This window comes from Nuphar pumila, chromosome 9 (assembly GCF_984573655.1).
Source record: "Nuphar pumila chromosome 9, dmNupPumi1.hap1.1, whole genome shotgun sequence".
NCBI classification, from domain to species: domain Eukaryota; kingdom Viridiplantae; phylum Streptophyta; class Magnoliopsida; order Nymphaeales; family Nymphaeaceae; genus Nuphar; species Nuphar pumila.
This window is the reverse complement of record NC_143257.1, coordinates 120353832-120371127: the sequence shown is the minus strand read 5'-3', so window position 1 is coordinate 120371127 and position 17296 is coordinate 120353832. Positions and strand designations below refer to the sequence as shown.

The 17296-nt window shown below is 42.8% G+C and overlaps 1 protein-coding gene and 1 pseudogene across 1 annotated transcript in view; one reads left to right on the top strand and one right to left on the bottom strand.

The window, feature by feature from the left end:
• The window catches only part of LOC149829108 (ARM repeat superfamily protein), a 35377-nt gene extending 24475 nt beyond the window's left edge, over positions 1-10902 (top strand). Inside the window, exons 4-10 of the mRNA XM_090017902.1 lie at positions 4693-4832; positions 5428-5554; positions 7227-7375; positions 8658-8793; positions 9897-9981; positions 10056-10300; positions 10654-10902. Coding sequence (XP_089874028.1) covers positions 4693-4832; positions 5428-5554; positions 7227-7375; positions 8658-8793; positions 9897-9981; positions 10056-10300; positions 10654-10776 — 1005 coding nt within the window. The 3' untranslated portion in view covers positions 10777-10902. The remainder of the gene's footprint in view (positions 1-4692; positions 4833-5427; positions 5555-7226; positions 7376-8657; positions 8794-9896; positions 9982-10055; positions 10301-10653) is intronic.
• Positions 10903-14181: 3279 nt separating this feature from the next.
• LOC149829107 (pentatricopeptide repeat-containing protein At5g03800 pseudogene) lies at positions 14182-15652 on the bottom strand (annotated as a pseudogene).
• Positions 15653-17296: the final 1644 nt, after the last annotated feature.

The window sequence follows — 17296 nt, the reverse complement described above, 5'->3', positions numbered from 1 at the left end:
TCGCGAATGAAACCCTTTTGGAGTAATTCCTGAACCTGCCTTAATAACTTGGTGTGCTCGGAGGGGTTCATGCGATATGCGGGAAGGTTGGGTAGACTCGACCCTGGCACAAAATCAATGGCATGCTGGACTACCCTTGTTGAAGGTAATCCATCAGGTAGGTCATCCGGCATAATGTCGCGAAACTCCTCTAGAAGAGGGGCCACGTCTGTGAGAATGGACACTGACGAACTCATCACGGGCTTTGCCACCAGGGCATAACAATAGCCATCTTCCTGACAATGGTTCAAGAAAAGCCGATACGAGAGGCCTGCTAGTCGGGGGACTCGCTCAGGTTTGTCCACAGTGGGAAAACCGGTCTCCTTAATAGGTAGGACTATCTTATGGCCATTAAAGATAAAAGAGTACGTGTTCTTGAGGCCATCGTGAGTTGTCTGGCGATCAAACTGCCAGGGACGTCCCAAAAGAATGTGACACGCATGCATAGGGGCTACATCACACCACACCTCATTGTGGTAGTGTTCCCCCGTGGAGAACCGGACTAGGCATCGCTGAGTGATGGGAACTTCGTTTTCTTTCTTGAACCAGGCCATCTTATAGGGTTGGGACAACTTCTCGGTGTTGAGTTTCAAGGTAGAAACCACACTTTCAGACACCATGTTCTTGCATGCTCCGGTGTCAATGATAACATCACAAGCGTGACCCTCACAGTTGCACCGGGTCCTAAAAATGTTATTCCTTAACCATTTCGATGGGGCCGATTCTCGGGGTGTGGTCAACACATGACGGATGAACAACAAATTTTCGACGTTACCGTCGAACTCTATAACTTCCCTCTCACCCTCGTCGTCATCTAATGACTTGTTGTCACTCTCACTCTCACTTGTTGATGCAGACTCTACAATTCCTTCAACAAGATGGGTGTTCTTGCTCACGGTGGGACACTTGGACGCGACATGCCCTAACTCCTGACATCTAAAATAACGAAGGGTCGACTCACTAGGTTTGGCTTTGGACCGGGTGTGGAAAGCTGGGCCTGACTGGTCAGGTTTGCTAAAGTCTGCTCTAGGCTTTGAATCAGTAGGGGAGCTTGCTCCCCTGGTTGGGAAACCCGACTTAGGTCGACTGGTGGGTTCACTACGGGAAGTCCTATATTCTTGCCTCCTCTTCAGCTTGTCCTCGATGTTCATGGCGTAACTGCTGGCCTGATCTATGGTCTCAACTGTGACACAACTAAAATCATCAGAGATAGCAGGACGGAGACCCGAAATGTACCTCGTGACCTGCTGGCGAGCTGTTTCCTCGATCTGCACACGCAGGGAAAGACGATGGAACTCCGCAGTGTACTCTGCTACAGTTCGGGAGCCTTGACGCAGGGTCAGGTATTCCTTGTAGGCTCGCTCGGCGTGATCCGAAGGCACAAATTTTGACTGCATCAATCTTTGCATTTCTTCCCATGACTGTACGCGCTCTAGTCCCTGCCGCTCTCGCGATCGTTGTAGCTCCACCCACCATGTCTGTGCTAGGCCTCTCAAACGAGTAGACGCCAGAGAGACACGGCGATGTTCAGCGACGGTGTGATAGTCGAAGAAGAATTGCACAGCATAAGACCAGTCGAAGAACTGCTCTGCGTTGAATCGCCCCGCAAACTTCGGAAGATCCAGTTTCACCCCGTAAGTGGAAGAGTGGTCTGGTGCTCTCTGTTGTCGCGGCTCCACCATTCCTGCAGTATGCTCGTTCCAGAAAATATCGTCGTCCCATTCTGCTGCATTGTCCATAGTGCGGTATTGCTCGCCGGGATGCTGGTGTTGTCGAACTCTACCGATAGGTGGTCGGCGGTCGGGGTGCGCCGGTTCCTGCTGACATTGCCTCGGTCTGGTTTGCCCATGGGCGGACACCATCTGCGGTCGGTATTGTGGTACTGGAATGACGGGAAGTCCAAGGTAGGGTGGAGGATTCAGGTGGGGTTCGGGTTCCTGGCGGGTAGAGTTGGTATAATATGGGTCAGGGTTAGGAGTGTGGTGTTGGGTCGGATGCTGTATTGGGTTCTGGGTCAGGGTTGGGTAGACAGGTGGGTTTGGGTACGGGGTCTGGTGGGTATATTGATGGGTTGACTCGCCCGATGGGATATGGATCAGGCCCATTCCTACACTACTCGTCGGACCCAGATATGGATGGGCTGGATCGAGGTTCGAGTTGTGGGGATAATAGGCTTGGTTTGAACTCGATTCCCGATCCATAAGATTATGGGTCTGGTTTTGACCCGGCTCAAATTCAAACTGGAGCTCCGTCCGGGTCCGATATGGGTTAGGGTCGGCATGGGGTCTAATTTGAGGGTCAAAATTACTGGGTTGGTTCTGGTTCGGGGCTGCCCGTGAACCTGAACCAACTAGGTAGGTTGGGTAAGGGGTGTCTAGACCCAAACCCGCTCCCTGAGACCCAACGGTTGGTCCCAATGAAACGGGCCCGTGACCTGCTGTAACGAACACTGGGCTGGACCCTCTTGGGTCAGATCCACCCCAATGGGTTTGGCCCGCTCCCGCTCGTAGAGGTGCAATCTCGGAGCCTCCCCGCGCGGGATCGGGAGGGAGAGATGGATCTCTCCTGATTCGGGCAGACGAACCCGGGTCTACAACAGGGCCCAGCGTGACGCTGGGGCCCTGCCGACCCAGCTCCATCTGCAGCGCCCCTTGCGTGGTGCCCTGCCATGAGCAAGGGCCTGCAGGTGGGCCCAGCGCAAGGCTGGGGCCCTGCAGGATAGGGTCGACCTGCGGCGTAGCCACAGGTACACGTGACCACGAGCTTGGACCTGCAGGTGGCCCAAGCGCACTGCTGGGGTCCTGCAGGCTCAGTCCCACCTGTGATCCCAACACAGGAGGACGCTGTTTGGGGCGAGGGGCCGTTACCAGGGAGTTACTGCTCATCGGGGCTCCCTGGTGTTGCTGCAAGTTGCCCAGATCAGAGGCGATGGCTGTCGCCGGCAGGAACGCAGTGACGCGACCCTGCTGGAGTTGCGTCGGCTGCAGGGGTGCGGTAGCGCTGGGAATCAAACCTGCGGCTGCGCCCTCGACGAGGTCTGCGCCTGGTGTTGCGCACGGCTCTTTGGGTGATTCGAGTGTTGTTACGCGGTCTTCAAACCCATCCATCCTCTTTGACAGACCGACAATATCCCTGCTCATTCGCAGAATGTTCTCTTGGATTTTCGTCAACACGTCCATTACGCGCAGTAAGGGGTCTTCGCTGCCAGCCTCCTCACGTTCCTTGCCTCGCACCAGATCGGTCCCTGCTTCAAGAGCCATCTCCCTGATAAAGATGGGCGCAGGCTCTGATACCACTTTGATGCAGCCCACGTCGGAGGAGGAGTGAAAACAGAAGCCCACCGTAAATCGGTGAGGCTCAATCTCTTTATTAATCTCAATAAGTTTCAATAAACAATGGGGAAAACAACCAACAGTAAAGAAATTAGGGAAAACAGGATGCAAGTAATAAAGAAGAGACAAAAGTGCTGAAAGAGAATGACGGCTGAAGCTTTCCAAACAGTTTGCCCCACGTAACCCTAGGCGTGAGCCTTTTAAAGGCTATTTACTGGACCCGGGTCGCGGGTCCAGACTTGGATCCGAACTGCGATCCGGGTGGGACGTGCGAACTCCACCACGCCTGGAATAGGTGCGCAGGGGTACCTCCCTGCGTCGCGGCTCCATCCCTGCAAGTGGGTCATACACGCGAAGTCGCTCCTCTGTCCTTTGTGGCACGATGGGCCCAATCGGGTCCTGCCCTGCATCAGTGTGCTAAGTCTCTTATGAACGGGATGGGCTAGCCAGGACTATCATTGCACTAATCCTTGAGTCTCACTCATGTTAAACTATTTATTTTCTCTAATTCATGGATCTTTGGGCCGATTACCAACATTTTCATGTATTCTCCATTTTATTAATTCGGACCTCTCAATAATCCAATCATATAAATAATTAATCTAATTTATGACTAACTCTTTTAGGTCCATGCAGTGACCCGACCATGACAATATGGTTCCATCTCAACTTGCTCGTGACCATACCTCTACTTCTGAGGCACAATGCTGTACTTGAAAATATGTACCTCTTTAGTGTTTTAATATTAACCTCAATTTATTTATTTCTTGGGCTTGTTCACTCCTTTTTATAGCTTGAGTTATACTTCAAGGAGCAGGTACCAGAACTGAAAAATCCATTGCTACTAACTTGATATAATTTGTGAATAACTTGGATCCTCAACAATTCCCAAACATGGGGTGAAAGACATTGTGTCAGGTTTTCAAGGATAACTGGATTAGGCAAAATTTGAGGGGTAGTGCAAAAAAAGCTGAAGTGATTACTAAGGGGCTATGTTCAAGACTGTTGCCTTAATCACTTAAATACAAGGAGATTTTCATTTAATATCATCATTGAGCGGCAAAAGGAATGTAAATCAATAAAGTTTAACATGTTTGCATTCCACCCAATCTGCAGCAGTACTCATAGTGGTAGGTTTTTTCATGTGGCAGTGGTATTGATGGCAGTAATTATTGATTTCAAATTTCAAAGGCTATCCACATTGACTTTGTGATCTATAATTCTTCTCAGATACTTAGTTTTATGCTTGTTTTGTACTTATTTCAAATTGGGACATGTAGCTGGTGGAAATGCATTGGTTCTCACTAGAATACTTCTACAGGAGATTTGCTTGGGAATTCTGGCTAACTTAGCATGCCATGAAGTTCCGAGAAATTTTATGATATCTACCAAGGGGTTAATTAATGCAGTTGTTGAACAGTTATTTACAACTGATTCTCCATGCCTTTATGAAGCATTCCGGTAAGAGAGCACTTTGCTGTGGCTGTTGTAAAATCTACATTGTTATAAGAATCCTTATTTTCAGTGTTGGCAAAAAACGCTATACCAGCTTGTTTATGTAAGCCAATGGATTTTTTAATGGTTAGGGAAGTTGCATTGATGTTGAAATATGAAAATTATTCCAATAATTTATCCTTACATTGTTGTAAGAATTTTTGTTTTTAGTGTTGGCAAAAGCACTATATCAGTTTGTTTATGTAAGCCAATGGATCAAAATTTTAATGGTTAGGGCAGTTGCATAGATGTTGAAATATGAAAATTGTTCCAATAATTTATCCTTTTTCTCATGTGATATAAGGCATCTTTGTAGTTGTCTTAACACTTTGTTCATGTTCCATATCTTTACCAATTTTTCCTATTTATTGAATTTTCATATGCATTATAAGCCAAATTCATATCATCATTTGGTTCTGTTTGTTTAATGCTGAACAAGTTTCTCCAACATTATCACATCAATTGTGAAGCAACTTTTTTTCCCAAATCCATTGACTTGTTTCCATATTCATTACTCATTGCAGAAAAAGATCAAATGCTTACAAAAGGTGTTTTAATGCAGATTGTTAAATAGCGTTCTTCAAAGTACTGATGCTATTACTTGGGCCAGAGCTTTGGAACCTGTACATATATTGCAGCAGATTTTGTCCATTGCTAGCAACACACTTAACCCAAAACTACTTGAGAAGGTGCAATAACTCATCCATGTAACCCGTGCCAATTATTCAATGCTCACATGCCCTGCTTGCTTTTCTATTTATGTTTTCATAGTTGCAAGTGCAGTGCTTCTACTTTTCTGCAATCATCTGCATCATGTTTGACATTTGAAGGTCAAAATTATCTACACAAACCCACGTGTATGTGCATATACATATAAAAAATAGATGCACAAATACTTTTACTCAAACCTTGTACTTTTGACATGTACTTTTGTGCTCCCCTTACCAACTATGTCACATGGGTGCGGGTACGGGTGCGACACGGGTGCAGAGCAATTTCAAAATTTTTGGACACGGGGACACGGCTATATATATGTATATATATTTTTAAAAATATATATATATAACAATAATAAGACTCGGTCAAAGTTGTGCCCATTAGGGGACACGGCTATATATATATATATATTTTAAATATATAAAAAGATTGATTTTTTTTAGTTTTTTGCGCTAAAAATGGAAAAAAATAGACTCGGTCAAAGTTGACCGAGTCCAAAATGTGGACGGATTCAGCCCCGGTGCGTTGACCGAGTCCGACACTTGGTTGACCGTATCCGAAGCCACACCCGTGTCCGCACCCGTGTCGGGGCGTGTCAACGCGGGTGCGGCGACCTTATAGCCGAGTCCGTGTGACTTAGCTTACCAATCACCTACTCGCTTCACTCCACATTCTATAACTTATGTAAACTAGATTTCACAAATTTCAAAGTTCTTAGGGACACAGGGAATCCCTCCATGTGAAACAATGTATATATCTAGTTGCAGGCTGAATGAAGATCCAGCATGCAAATTTGAAGGATGGCTAAATTTTGGTTTTCAAATGAAAAGGTATAAATTGAGGCAAACAATTGATCAGCCTAAAAGCTGGCAGCTTGGCTGGAATCTATGGAAGATTTTGTAGTCTGTCACTACTTATCTTTTCTTTGTGTGAGTAAGCCATAAGTGTTGGTGGTATTAACAGTTGGAATGAACAGTAAAAGTTATCTGAAAGATCAATTCCACGCCAGAATTAATAATAGGTGATAGAAAATAGTGCAAAATCCTTAACAAAAATCTTGGGTTTTGAGAACCATGTGAAATGCATTATCATTTGTGAGAATACACTATTGTTTTAGTTACATAATACGTATTTCAATACAACTGGATGGTTTGGGAAAAAGACAGGAATTCCTTCTGCAAGATCATAAAATACTCTGTAGGAAAGAGAAGGCAAAACTGCCCTGAAATACACATGGTGTAGAGAACCTTTCACACTCTTAAGGTGACGGGATTGGCATAATTAGCCATACTTCCTGCCATTTACATGTTTCCTGAAATACAGAGATGCAAAGAGAGAAATTTTCCCATTCTTAAAATTACGGGATTAGCATGGTTACTCATACATTCTGCCATTTATTATATGTTTTACACTGACTTTTTCCTAACAAATGCTTGTTTGTTATCAACCATAGTTTGTCATGTCTTGTTTGTTCTATATACTTTGTATCATGTATAGAATGATGAAAAGATTTATTCTGTTTCATGGCTTTGTCAGTAAACTCTTGTTCAGGTTTTTCTGGGTAATATAGTTTTTTATCAAAACTGATAGTTATATTATAAAGTAAAGTCACGATGGTCTTTTTTCCAACTTCATTTTGTGCAGAGTATCGAGTTGCTCTTATCAATAGTTGACAGTCAGCAAGTAGCAGATGTTCTCCTTCCCTCTTTAATGCATTTAGGCTTGCCAAGTCTCTTGGTTGATATCTTGGAAAGTGAGGTCATGCAGATGACTAATGGGAATGCATGTGGTAGGTATGTTTGGAGGCACTATGAATTTCTTAATGGCTTGATTAGCTAATGTTGCTAAAATGCTATAAACATTACTATTCAGTCTTCTATAATGAAAAAAATAAAAATTCCTTTAACAGCAGGCAAGCTTAAAGGTGCAGGCTGGGCTTAGGCCTATAAATTAGGCCCAATCTCGGCCCGAACTGGGCTTTTGGCCCGGCCCAGCCCAAACCAGGCCCATGGGCCTAGCGGGCAGGTCGTGGGCTGGGGTTTTCCCAGCGGGTCGGCCCAGTCCGTTACCGGGCCAGCCCATTGCCCACCCCTAGGCAAGCTGCTGCTGCTAAAGATCACTTTTAGGAACAGTCACTCTGACCATTTCGTGAAAGGAGTCCAGCCGCTAAAACTCTTTTTTTGGTTTTGTCTTTCTCGTCAATTCACATTATATATATATATAGTATGATAGGGTACTTTGGGAGCACTGTAGCAATATATATATATATATATATATATATATATATATATATATATATATATATATATATATATATATATATAGGGGAATGAAAACCTCCCCAATGAAAACCCTCCCAAACCTCCCCAATGGAAAATTTTTGATGTTTTTTTCAAAATTCTAACCGTACAGATGTGTTCAGCATGATTGATTTACCATAAATCAACACTTGGATCATGAATTTTGGATAGAAAAAATGGTATTTGGAGCCTCAAAAATTTATGAAAATTGTACGCCGTTGATTTTGAAACTTATAAAAACCTATCCGTGCATCGGAATCAAATGCTCCAAGAACTGATCCTATAAAAACAAGCATATAGATCACATCTGTACGGTCAGAATTTTGAAAAAACACACCAAAATCTAATAAAATATCCATTGGGGAGGTTTGGGAGGGTTTTCCATTGGGAAGGTTTTCATTTCCCTTATATATATATTGGGACCACCCTAGCTCCCAACCAACCTGATGCTAGATGTTACATGAAAACACATGTATCACATGCATGATACATTCGGTGTACAGGATCATTTTTCTCTCGACAGGCACATACCTTGTCCTACTCTTCATAAAACTGCAATGTTGTCACACATATGAATGTGTTATTAATGTCTTGAGTCCATTTGACACAGACCTTGATCTTTAAGGTACTTATTAACAAGTTGATGGATCTCATCACAAATTCTATATTTTATTTCAAACTCTATTCAAGTCTAAAGCCAGCATAATGACTATGCTGATTGGAAAAGCAAAAAGCTAAAGCTTTGCACACTTTCAACTGTAATCTCCTCTTGCAGGGATAATATTCTTGATATGATTCTTCGAGTATGTGAAGTGCTTTCACTTGTGGATAGCTATTCAGCAGTTCTTTTCTCGAACAAGAAAATATTTCACCATGCATGTGCTGTGTTGAAACATTCTGATAAAGATGAGGTACGTACCACACAGACATCAATATTTGTTCCTGTATAATATCTTTGTGTGCAAATTAAGAATTTTTTATACACTGCATCAGGTGATAACTTATTTTATGGTTCTGGCGTACAATCTCTTAAGGCTTCTATATGAAAACCCTATGAGGCCTAGCCCGTCCTTAGGCAAACATGATGCCTATGCATATCATACGAGACCTAAAAGAGCCCCCAAGACAAACAAGAAAAGGTTTACTGATTTTTTTGTTTGTTTGCGAGGGTCCAAGATCTCACACGAGATGTGAAGCAGGATATCTTTAGGCTTCCAGAATATAGCAAGTGTCTAGATGCCTTTTGTATGTAGGAGTTGGACATCCTTTTTTTCATGGGTGTTTTATGCGGTTCTCAATAGGTACTCATAGCCATCCTCATAAAAATGACAAGAAAGTTGACATTGTTAATAATCAATTCGGATGCCAAATTTGTGACATTCCAGCAGTCATAAATGCTCCATGATCTTTATCTGGAGAAGCTTGCATACCTCTGTTACTGAGGTTAGCAAATAATGTCCTAAGCCTCCTAAGCATGACTAATGTGTCCTTATTAAATGTCAACTAAAAGTAACATCACTAACATGCCTGTATTTCCTGTTTTCCTTATGTTAATGGGTGATTGCTCACCACTTGGTCAATGTTGTCACAATGCTTTTATTTCTTTTTAGTTTATCATTTTGCCTTCTTTCAGAAAGAAAAGATGACAAATTCTCATTATCATGCTTTTTCAAAAATAATATTATTGTGTTTTACTGTTATTAGAACAAGTCAATGCGCTAACAGTAATAGTAGTTGTAGCAGTAGCAACAGTAGTAGTAAAGTATTGAAAACATCAAACGCTGTCATTTTTTAACCTTTCTTTGTATGGTAATGTCCAGCAAGTTTGACACAATAGGATGAACATTGATTTCATTGTTTGTATTGGTAGTGGTGGTAGATGAGTATACTGTTCAGCATAAGAGAAGTTTGCATCCATGTGACAAATGGATGATCAACTTTATGTGATGAAAGCTCAAAGGTTGAATTTACTTGCACCTTTGTTTATTACCTCTTGAACATTTCTATGATGCAGATTGGTAGTTCTTGTGTCACAGCTATTGTCTTAATTGCTAATCTCATATCAGATGAACCAAATCTTGCGGAAGAAATTTCAAAAGGTAATGTGATTTTTGTTGTCTGGAATGTTTTTTAATGGAATATAATGAAGAAATGTGACATGGTACCCATGCAGACTTCACATTTCTGCACGGACTGATGGACATTTTGTCATTTGTTTCGGATGATTCTGAGGCTTCCAATGCTTTCTGGAGTCTATTTGCCCGGTTGTTGATCAGAGTTCCAGAACTGGTGAGTTCATCAACTTTAGGACAGTATGCCTCTCTTTTTGTGGAGAAATCTGTTCATATTGCAGAAGCATTTGAGAATCATCTAGAAGATGCAGACAGCTGTAAGAGTTCAAATGCAAAAACAGCATCTGTATCCTTTCAATCAGGCAGGATTTCTTATATATTAGCTGATATTTCCGTGAATTTTGTAGAACCATCTTTCCCCCCACATTATTAACACATCCTTTATTGAAACACAAGCAAATTATTCAAATTCTCCTTGTTAATGGATGTCTCCTTGTAATGAAAAATGAAATATGAGGTATGATTGATTTTTACGTTAAAGCAATGGGACAGTCGATCAGATCAAGACATCAATTTTATCTTCAGTGTTGCATTCCTGACTCTGGAGAAAAATAAGGTGCTTCTGGTACTTTCATTTCTTGATTTCTTCTTGTGTTGCTTGTCAAACCTCCAGCCCGCTCTTCCTTCACTCTTTCTCAGCTTCACGGGATCATCGTCATATTAGAAAAATACATGGATGAATGCTTTCAAGATCAGCAAGTTTCTGGTAATCTCATCAAAGCTCACAAGTTGCTTAAAGACTGTTACCAAAGGAACAAATAATGTTGCTGACTCCTTGCTACCACACTTTTTAAATGTACTCTTATGTTGGTGTTGATAGTCATTTATCTTCTGTTATATTTTGTCTAACTAGATTTGCTTGAGTAATTTAACAGTTCATTGTGTGTATTTTGTTCATTTAGCTCAAGTTTTTCCTTTTTTTTTCATGCATGTGCCTGCACACATGCATTCTGGGTCATATTATGGTGTATGATATTATGGTTAAGTGAAACCTTGAGTTTTTAAATTTACGTGGCCCCTGCCACAAAGGGTCTGCACACCTAGCTAGGCATGTTGACTTAAGACGTTCAAGCTGAACGTCATTAAGAGTTGGATACCTGGGATGTGCATTCCTTGTTGCAAGCCTGAAGCTGCAGGCTCCTTGGTGGGCAAGGGGTGTGACCTCGGGGTTTTATGCCGTTGGGCACGGCAACCATAGCTCAGCAAGACTTGCCGCTATGGTTGCTTTCCAACACTTTCCAACAATGGCAGGTCTCCCAGCCCAACACCGGTTTCCCCTTTTAATAAAAACAAACATAATCTGCCATAAGCAGTTATCATTTTTCTTTATTGCTAGTGTTCCAGGCAGAGACTATAATTGCAGATTGCAGATATCTTCCATCACATGCACAACTTTCTTCTAGTTTATCCCTGGACAATATCTATGACTTGGCATGGACTCCTTCGGAGTACAGGAGGTACACGAGAATGTTATTTGGTTCCTTGGGTCTCTGTGCTTCCAATGATTGGCTAGCAATATGAACCAGGATTTGCTTAAACAGAGCTACAGACTGAGAAGGACAAAACAAAACCTAAAATTCATGTTAGGAAAAGAAGGCAAGAACTGGAGAAACAAATCTTAACCTCTATCCTTATCGATGAAGGCAGATGGAGACGATTGCAGTCTATGAAGTTCGGACTGCTGCTTACAGTGGATTGCATAAATCTTGTGGTGACTCACATTTTGGTTTGTAGTAGTAATTGAGCCTGAGCCAAGTATACCCACGTCAGTGACTTCTGTTGGATTGCACCATTATATTATGAAACAGACCAGGGTCACAGCCCAGGTCCGTTCCTAAAGGTGTGTTTGATTGCTTGTCTAAGATTGAACGGAACAACTGAAAATGATAGACAGAACACATATTCCGTAACAACGGGTGCAGGGGACAAGCTCTCCACCCCACCCGGTCTCAAAATTTTGCTCTCCATCTCCACCACTATCCCATCTCAAAATTACCGTCCCCCTCCATGGATATAAGAATGTGTGTTTTTTTCTAAGACCTTGTTTTATAAGGTTAAAGCCAAATTAAACCTTTATGTTTTACCAGTTTCTCACCAATACAACCCCTTGTTTGAGTTGCAGAGAGGGCAATGGAACCCCTTGGTGGTTGCAAAATACAGAAGGGAAATAGGGTCCACAAGGAGGGTAGTGGAGCTTGCTAGATAACCATTTCTGGTGAGCTCTACCTCGCCTGAAATGCTTCCTGACAGTTGCAGCATTCCTCTTCCAAAAAAAATGGATAATAAAGCATACTTGTGCTACCAAATTGATCGAGAAAAGAGGAAGGAGAGGGCCACTGCCGCCTTCTGCCGGTGCCAATGCTGCCTTCCACCGCTGGAGGAAGGAGAGGAGAGAAAGGGGACTTGCTGCTAGAAATCGACCAAGAATGAGAGGAAGGAGAGGGCCGCTGCCTAGGAGAGAAAGGGGACCCTAATAAAAGAAAATCAATAAAAAAAAACCTTAATTAAAGATATTTGATTCAAAACCTTAAACAAAGAAAAAAAAACTCTAATCAAATCAAAGAAAAGTTTTAATCAAATTAAATAGCAAAAACCCTAATTAAAGATATTTGATTCAAAACCTTAATCAAATCAAAGAAAAGTTCTAATCAAATTAAATATCAAAAGCCCCAATTAAAAATATTTGATTTAGAGTCCTAATCAAAGAAAAAAAGAAGAAGAAAGAGAGCAACGTAGAAAAAGGAAAAGAGAGGGAAGGAAAGGAGAGAGAAAGGGGGGTCGGGAAGGAGGAGACGGGACGGGAGGAAGCAAACCCTCAAGCCCGCCCAATTTTTTATTTTTTTTATTGTTCCCCACGTCCTGTTCCCAACGTAACAGGGGGGCACCATTCTACGAGTGTAACAGGCTTCTGCCTTGTCCAGTGTATGATGGCAGCACCGTCCTGCAGGACACGTCATCAGGTCTGAATGTGAATGCCCATCATCAAGGGATCCAAGTAAAACCCAGGCCTACAACATTACAAGAGATAGGTCGGTCCCACGAGTGGAGGCCTGGATACTTGAATGTTGTTGTTCCAAGTCAAGCATAGATTATTCAAAAAGATAAGAGGATATTTATCCTCCAAATGAATTGATCCATTTGCCCATTTCATTGCACTACATCACTTTTGTTCACTGCTGTGTTTTCTTTTTTTTGCTTTTTTATTTGTGTCGTGTGTTTTGCTTTTGTTAAGCATGGCACCCCACCGACGGTGCCCAGTGTTGTCCTCCCCGCTCAAAGGCCTTAACCGCCAGTAAGCAGTAAGCTGGCCCAGTCTCTCCCCCAGCTTCGCCTTCTTCCGTGTTCCACTTGTGGAACAAGCTAGTTATAGATCCCAAACTAGCGTGTCCTATACACCTGTATGAGATATTTGAGTATATGTTTAGGTAAAGAATCCAAGCTTCCATAGCAAACAGCCACAGGTAATAATTTGAATCCTCAATCAGCAGCCACTAGAGTACTGTCATGCATACAGATTTAGTTTCAGGAAACAACACAAATATTATTGGAATAGTATTCTCATCGCAGTTCACATACAGAGACCCTTTCAAATGTGAGATATGTGATGGAAGGCTGCGGAGAATGAGTAGGTTAGTAATAGCAGAGCTGAAAGCAGAAAACAGTTCGCTCTCCACGTTAGCTTCAAATATAGCAGCAAGAGGCACCCTCAAGAATGTCTCAAGGCACATGATTTTGGAAATTTTCAAAGCAAGGAACACAGTAGAAAATGGCATGCAACCAAATAGAATTGAATCCATAAAAAGGAAGAAGATGTTACCCCTTACAACATCAATTTAATCTGTGCAACTATAACTTTTGGTCATATTAATAATGGAATATACAACACAGCAATCTTTGTGTGGGCCATCTGAAACAAAAGTACAGCCAGCCTGCAGCTGGTGCAATCAAAACATGTTAGCAACCTAGTAGAAACTTCAACCATTCAAGGTTCCGGTGCTGCTGCACTTTGGTCTAATATCAATTTCTCAGGTTGGTTTATATACAAGGACATCACCAACAATCTCTGCATGAGCAATTGCCACCATTGAAATAATGAAAACCTGTGGAATCCCTCATATAGATGTTCCTTTGTGTTACTTTGGATGCAGTCGCCACAAAGAACATTCTTCACAACTTGAACTGGCTTTCCTGGCTGTCATTAGAAGACCATGTCAAAGCCAGCTTAGAGCTATGATGATACAGAAAGTTCTCTTTCTGATATTCTTCTACTTCATGTAGAACAAAGCTTGTATCAGGAACATAGCCAGCCTTTCTACACTCCAGGATCGGTATCTCTAATCCACTATAAATATCCTTGGCCTGCAAATGTGATCTATCTCTAGCATAAAAAGAGTGTACTTGGTTCTGGATAATTGTCCAGCTTCGAGTGGGATGCTTTTGCATCCCTTTATTTCTCATCTCCTCTTTAACCTTTTCAGAGCAATCCCATCTACCAGAAGCAGAATAAAGGTTAGATATCAGTATATATGTAGCAGGATCTCGAGGTTGCATCGCAAGTAGATGTTGTGCAGCTAGCCTTCCTAACCGTGGGTTGTGGTGAAGCCTACTGGCATCTAGCAAAGCTCGCCAACCTGGCACACCTGGCCCATCTGGTATCTGTTTGATGAACTCCTCTGCTTCCCCAAAAAGAGCCGCATGACCCAAAACATCGATGACACAACCATAATGCTCATCACTGGAATTAATTCCATATTGGTCACTCATTGAATCAAACAAACGTTGGCATCTATCGGCAGAGTTAGAGTAAGTATATCTGCGAGCTGAAAGAGTAACAATGAATATTATACCATCTGGCTTCACTCCTGAGATTTCCATCTCTTTGAAAACGTCCAAAGCCAGATCGCCTGACCGGTGAAGATTGTAGCCCATGCTCAGGCATGAGATCAAACATCCTCTTCCCCATATCCATTGAACCACATTTCGAATACATGCTAAGAACAGAATTATCAACCGAAACATCAGCAACTAAACCCATCTTGATGGCATAAGAATGTAGTTGGCTCCCCGTCTCTTGAAATCCTAAAGCCCCACACACACCTAGAATTGCAGAAATCACACTCATAATATATATATCTCCCTCTTCCACTGTTTTCAGGAATTGGAAAAGTACTTCGTCAGGCAACCCATTTCGAGCATAACCCGAAATTATCGACGTCCACTCAATTGAAGTTGGATTAGGAGCACCATCAAACAGTTTTCTTGCATCTTCCATTCGCCCACATTTTGCATACATATCAACGAATGCACCCTCGATATAAGAATCCATCCAAACACTAGTCTTGGTAGCAAACACATGGATCTGCTGGCCCTCCACAGCTCCCGATACCAACGAGCAGGTATTCACAGCACTTGTTAGAGTGAAACTCGACAGACCTAAAACATTCTTCAGCATATCTTCAAACAACTGACGTACTTCCAATGCTTCCCCATTCTGCACATAACCAGCCAACAGAGCACTATAAGAAACATCATTTCTCTCAGGCATCTCATCAAATACAGGAACAGCTAATTTGATTAATCCATGCTGGGCAGAGCCGGTAATCATTCCAGTCCAAGATACCACATCACGAATGCACATCATCCCAAACAGATTTTCCAAATCTTTAATCCCACCACATTTAGTGTAGAAACTGATCAAGGCATTGTTCACAGCAACATTACTCCAATCCCGCTCTAATTGCATGGGCATGAAGCTGCTTTCCTTCCTCAACGGCGGACTCACAGGCAGCAGCCGAAACAACACTAGAGAGCGTGTACTGGTCAACCCGGTAACCTCTATCCCGCATCTCCCCCAACATCTCAAACGCTCCCTCGCAACGCGAACCGCTTCCCGAACTCGAAATCATAGTATTATACGATACAGCATCTCTGTGAGGCATTTCATCCAACACTTGGTGCGCGTACTCCGAACACCCACATTTCGCATAAACCGCCATCAACGCATCGGGTACATAGACGCACGACATAAACCCCAGCTTCAAGATCAACCCATGAACCTGCATTGCCAATCCTACAGCCATCAAGCGACAAGGATGCCGACGAAGCCGAACTCGTTCGGCTCAAATCCGGCGTCTCTCATCCGAAAGAAAACCTTCACAGACTCACTGGCTTCCCAAAATTGGAATACCTGCAAATCATGGCCGTTCAAGAGACGGGATTTGGGGAGTCCATCGACTTGAAGACGGCGACCGCATACGGGAGGGAGCCGAGTTTGGTGTACATGGTGATGAGGTTGTTGGCGAGGAGTTGGTGGTCTTGGGGGACGGTTTTGAGGACGATGGCGTGAACGGACTTGCTTCTTCGGCGGAGATGGAGCGCTGCAGCAGAGTGCAGTAATGGGCGGCGAGCAACTCGTCGGAATCTGCATGGTGGTAGTGGTGGCTCCGAGTGATGGGTTGGGTTCAGGGGAAGGGGTCGGAGAGTGAGGAGCCTCCTTCTGGTTCTGGTAATGGTGGGGGTCTGGGTGCTTGGAGAAGATGGGGGAGGAGGGGAGAGAGATTGAGAAGGGGAGGAGGGGCAGAGGAGGAGGGAAGGAGAATGGCGCGCATGGCTCTTCCCTCTTTGGATTAGCCCACATGAGGCTCTTGCATTTGGTTGCTGCCTTCCCTCTTGGGTCAGGTTCTTTTGTGCCTACTAGTGCTTTAGATGGATCGGATCATGTTACATTATTTTCGGATATAGATCTTCAGATAGAAATGTTAGTAATGATTTGGATTTGGGTTGGATATCTAACTGAATCGAAAATAACCATAGTTGACAAACTCGGTGAGTCGACTCGGGAATCACCTAAGTTGACTCGGATTAAACCCCAACTGAGTCACGATTTAGGATTGCCGATCCAACCCATTAAATAAAAATTTTTATCATATATTTTATCATTTTAATACATAATTTTTATATAAAGTTACTTGTTATGAATAATTTAATATTGTTCAATAAAAAAAGTTAATATAATTATATATTTTTGTAACTTAGCTATTCATGTGCTTACACTATAAAGTATAGAATCCTGACTCATCCCAGTCGCCAAGTTAATCCACTAACTCAGTGACCCAAAAGGGGTTCCAAGCCCAAGTCATGAGTTTGCCAACTATGACTTGAACAGCTCGGGGTTATCTAGTGCTTGGCTTCAAAAAGAATCTGCTATCAGATTTAGACCATAGCCACAATTCTCGTTTTTTTAAAACATAACAGCTATAACAAATCTCGTCATATTTTAACA